The sequence below is a fragment of the Acanthisitta chloris genome, unplaced genomic scaffold (assembly GCF_000695815.1).
Source record: "Acanthisitta chloris isolate BGI_N310 unplaced genomic scaffold, ASM69581v1 scaffold13536, whole genome shotgun sequence".
NCBI lineage: Eukaryota > Metazoa > Chordata > Aves > Passeriformes > Acanthisittidae > Acanthisitta > Acanthisitta chloris.
In genome coordinates this window covers 34,558-39,436 of record NW_008679823.1, presented here as the reverse complement: position 1 = coordinate 39,436, position 4,879 = coordinate 34,558, and the positions used below count along the sequence as shown (strand labels likewise).

General features: G+C 40.6%; 1 protein-coding gene across 1 annotated transcript; it reads left to right on the top strand.

Moving 5' to 3' along the window:
- Nucleotides 1-4,186: 4,186 nt before the first annotated feature.
- On the top strand, nucleotides 4,187-4,348 carry NINJ1 (ninjurin 1; the record flags this gene model as incomplete). The annotated part of the gene is made up of 1 exon (XM_009077479.1): nucleotides 4,187-4,348. A coding segment is annotated over one exon (162 nt), but the record flags the coding sequence as incomplete, so codon positions are not given.
- Nucleotides 4,349-4,879: the final 531 nt, after the last annotated feature.

Sequence of the window (4,879 nt, the reverse complement as noted above, 5' to 3'; positions counted from 1 at the left end):
TTGATTCTATGATTCTATGATCTTCATATTAGTGTGGCATGTTGTCTTCAGCAATCAAACTACATCTACCATTCCCTACCTAGAAATCCCAAATCTTTAGGTGGGGAATGGTAGAAATATAATTGATAATTTTCAAACCCAAGTTAAACTGAAATTAAATTTAAAAAGGAAAATAGGTTAATTGGAGCAAGATTTCAGCCTGAGAGCATACCTCACCTGTTATCCACATAGTGTGACTTCAGTCCAAAACTTGAAATGACACATGATATGAAAATAGCATCCTGGGACTGCAAATAGATTGTATTGAATTCTGCCTCTTGCTAGGGAAACCTTTTCTACTTTCTACCAGAGAAATGTGATGTGATGCCTTTAATATATGCTGGAAATCACTTCAAGAGATTGAGTTCAGCTGGGAGTTGTGTCAGTGTTTTAGCTTTGGACACATATAGTGAGGTGGTTGTAGAACTAGTTCCCTGCTCCCTGCCTTCCCCTTCTCCCCTTTCTGTCTTACTTGTTGAATTACAGGCCTTCACATTCCTAGAAGTTCAATGCAGTTTTTTTGCTGTTCTTAAAAACAGAGCTTCAGTATTAATAGGTACAACACTGTGAGGCATAAGACCCAGTATTTAGCACTAAAAATTAGGCGTTTTAAGTTAGTGTTGCTAAATTAGTAGCACACATATGTCCTATACCCCCTGCCTGATTCTGTAAGGCAGAATATTGATCTAAGTAGCTGTAGAAGACTTATTTCTAAAACAATGTCGTGGCTAAGTGAGCATTATTTACTCAAAAAATCCTGACTGAAACTCCACAGAGAATGGGGAGACAGCACTATTCTGGAAATCTGAGTTTTCTGTTCTCACCTTAAACAAACCTTCAGTACCTCTCTTTGCTATCTTAACCTACTGTAGTATTTTCCCCCATGCTTTTGTGAGGCAAAATGCATAAAGGATCCAGTGGCACTTTGTAGAGTTGCAGGAAACCTGTGACATTCATTAGCAGCACCCAAAGCTCTGGAGTTTCACTTTGGAGAGTCAATCAAAGATTCCTGCAGAACCTGGAGGAAATGTTGACCCCCATTATTCACTGAAATAAATGACACCTCCACTGGTAGGAAACACCTGTGGATCACTTCTGCTAGTGATATGTGATCATTTATTGTCACAACTTTGTTCAGATCTTGCCCTTTACCTTAATGAATACTGTGTGACTGATCTTAAGCCTAATGTAAATGAAAAGCCACATATGGCATTTTCTAAGTTATGTGTGCCACCTTTGGCATCTCACTCAGTCTTTTGGTGTTCTCCTATTTTTTTATCACAGCTGCAAAACAATGTTCTCTTCAAGGGGGAAGTTCCTAGGGAGCCAGGATACACATGGTTTGTACTATTGGTACACAGCTGATGCAGCTTTTTTCTTTCTTACAAAAGAGACAGAATACATCTGTCTCTGCATTTGGTAGAGTTGGTGCAAGAGCAAAATCCAGGTCCTGGCTCAGAGGAGATTTCAGAAAGGGACTGGAATAAACCAACCTGTTGATACTGGGAGGTGTGGAAAGAGAGTCATGGAAAAATCAGCAAAACACTTCTATGTTCCTTGGTTGAAGGCATCTCCCTGGTGGTTGTTTCAGCTGGTTTTGAGGCTGTAAACAAGTTCCTGCTTTTTTGTTGAGCAATATTTTCTCAGTATGTGCTGAGATACTGCTTTTAAATGCTTATTTCTGCCAGACATGGCCAAAACAGCTTAAACCTCTGTCAATTTTATCTTTGTCACATTGAGGGTGACACCTTTGGTTATGGTGAGACACAGTTGGAGCAGTGCTGTCCTGCTGAGGTCAAAAGCCCTCAAGATAGGAAATAGGACATGAAGGTAGGAAGATACAGGCATCAGAGCAGGAACTTGCTTTTCTCAGTGTGTATTTGGCAGTTTTGGCCTGCAGGAATAGTTTGCCTTTCTGTCCAGCTACAAAATTTTGCCTCTACAAGCTCTTACAAGTCCAAAGAAAGTCTTCGCCACCATCCAGTTTCTTTCCTTGAGAAAGGGTTTTATCCTGGGAGCTACCAGTTCTCACAGTTTCTACTAGGGATTAAAAGATTTTCCTCCTTCAAAAGAGCCTTTCACAGAAACAATGTGAGAAATGTTCAGCAAACTTGTCCTTGAAAGTGATTTGGTGATCTTAACTTTTTGGAAGAAAAGCAAAGAATGTCTTGAAATAGTTTCAGTGGTATGAAATCATAGTAATCCAATTCCAGTGTAATAAAATACTTAAAGAATAACTGTTCTTAAGAACATTTTCACAAACACACTCATCTTAAGTACTATAATTATGAAGATAGGATTACTGCAATTCTACTTCAAAATTTAGAGCTCTGCCTAAACTGACAAGCAATACTTGTCTTCTCTGACCCTCCTTTGGACAAAGGGAGAGCTCTGAAAGTGTCAGTTCACCTTTCAGCATGATTTCTTATAACTTGCAAATCAGGTTAGGCCACTATTGCCTTTTGTGTTTTAAACCAACTGTCTAAAATGCCTTTATTCCATATTTCAGCATTAATTATTCCATTTCATTTATTCTGCCTCATTCACATGGCAGTACTAGAGTCCTTCCAGGTGCTGTTGGGATGCAAGCATCCACGTGGCTCCAGATGCTCTACAGACACGTGTAAACTCATTTTAAGGTTGAAGTACTGCTGAGCTTAAATTATTTCATGCCTACACAGGTGTGCAGTTGCTTCTCAGGCAGTTCCCCCACACTGTTCTTCAGTGCTTTGCCTGGCCCATGATGTTTGACTACACTGCTTTAGCAAGCAGGACTTGAACAGTTGCCCAGAATTCCTTGAAACCAAAACAACAATTAGGGACACCAGGTGAACTTGGCTATTAGTACTTCAGCATCACGAGTGTGTTTGCCACCACTTAACTGCTTCCACAAGCAAGGGAGTCTTGGTTCTGTGGTTCAGCTCTGCAGTGTAGACAGGGTCAACAAGCAGATAACAAAGTTTGACCCATGGCAGAGTCGTAAGCTGCACATCTGTGTATGTGCCTAGCAGAAGGAGCTCAAAGTTTTATTTATGTTGCTGTAAAAACTTGTCAGGTATAAATGTTCTCTCACATGTCCTGCGGGTGCAGACACAACCTCCAGTGATCTATGTATTTGAAAACTAGGAGTCTTAATAGACAGAAACCATTCTCAAAGCATGCTCCAGAATTCATTGTCCCTTGTTCCACCAGCATCAAAGAAATGTATCTGAGGGTTTGAGCTGCAGAGCTCTTGCTGCAGGAGAACAGAGACACACGAAAATCTCGAGTTTCCACACGATGCTTTAGTGGGCATGAATGTGTTTGATTGAAGGTTGGACTTGATTATTTTGGAGGTCTTTTCCAACCTCAGTGATTCTATGATGCCAGGCAAGTGCCCCAGACTTCTCACTGTCCTGTACCAACTCTTATTACCAGCCCAATGTAACTAATTTCTATGTTCTCACAAGGCCTGGAGTCAAAGCTTACACTAAATTAATGCTATCTCCCTTGTGTGATCCTCCCTCGCTCCCATTAGCAGTTCAACCAAAGAGCAACTGCAAGAAACAAAGGAAAATGTTTACCCAGCTGATGGTCTCTGCACAAAGGACTTGCAGCTACACTGCTCTGCTATCTCTTTCTGTTTGACAAATAGACTGCCTTTGCTTTCTAAAACCAGAATCAGGGCAAGAGCAGGGAGTACAAGGGAGTAGAAGCTGGGGAAAGGCATCAGTAAAAAAAAAAATCCAGCATTGATAAAGAGATTTGTAGCATTTTAACTGTAGAAAATCTAACTCCATCCTGTCAGGACTTCAAGCTTCATGTACTCAAGACTGAAATAATTTTTAAATGCTTAAAGTCTGCATCAAAACTAGGGTTCAAAAGATCAAGAACTCAGAAGATTTCTGGTAATGTCTGTGCATCCATTACTTCCCATGTGCTTCCACAGAGATTAGATGCTAATTACTGAAAGTTAATAGGCTCCTTGTGGTTACAGACCTTCCCCTTAGCACTTTTACTGACACTGCAGAATCTGACTTCCCTTTTAAGTATAACGGATGCAAATAGCTCAGTGTAAGAGAAACTCTTGGAACTACATCAGTAGTGAAGACTTTTTTTCAGGATTTTGAAATATGCATATCATTAAACCTTTTTTTTTTCCTTTCTCTTTGAAGTAAAATATGACCTTAACAACCCTGCAAAACATGGAAAGCTGGATTTCCTCAACAACCTTGCGACTGGACTAGTATTCATTATAGTAGTTGTGAATATTTTTATCACTGCCTTTGGAGTGCAGAAGCCAGTGGCTGAGTTAGCATCAAAACAGTAAGTTTCAGGTGAGTGTGGTCTCCCTGCACCATAAGGTAGCAGGGCATGGATCCAGGAATGCAGGGCACACTGGGGCATGGCTTTAGAAACAGCTACGAGCTCATCTGTACAGTTCTACTGTATAGTTTATCTGTGCAGTTCTAGTCCTTGCAGGTAACTGAGTTCACTTCAGACTAGTGCAAAAGCACTAGTGCTGGGTGCTGCTAAGATATTACAGTGTGTTTATAAATATGGATTTGAAAAGCTGATGGCAGCATCTCACTCTGTCCAGGACCCTTTGCATGTACCATGTGTAGGAAGTGTAAGGATCATCCTGGCTTAGCCACTTCTTTTCCTCATTGCTGCTTAAGGCAGGAAGGGAAATAATGTTTTGCTTCCTCCAAATGCCTCTCCTTTTCCTAAGAAAGGTTTGCATTCAGTCTGTACTGAACACTGAAGACTTAATCTGTATCCAGCTAACTAGGGTTATTAAGTCTGACATATAATACTGCATGTCCTGGAGCCTCTCAGTTCCAGTGCAGATAGTGTGGCT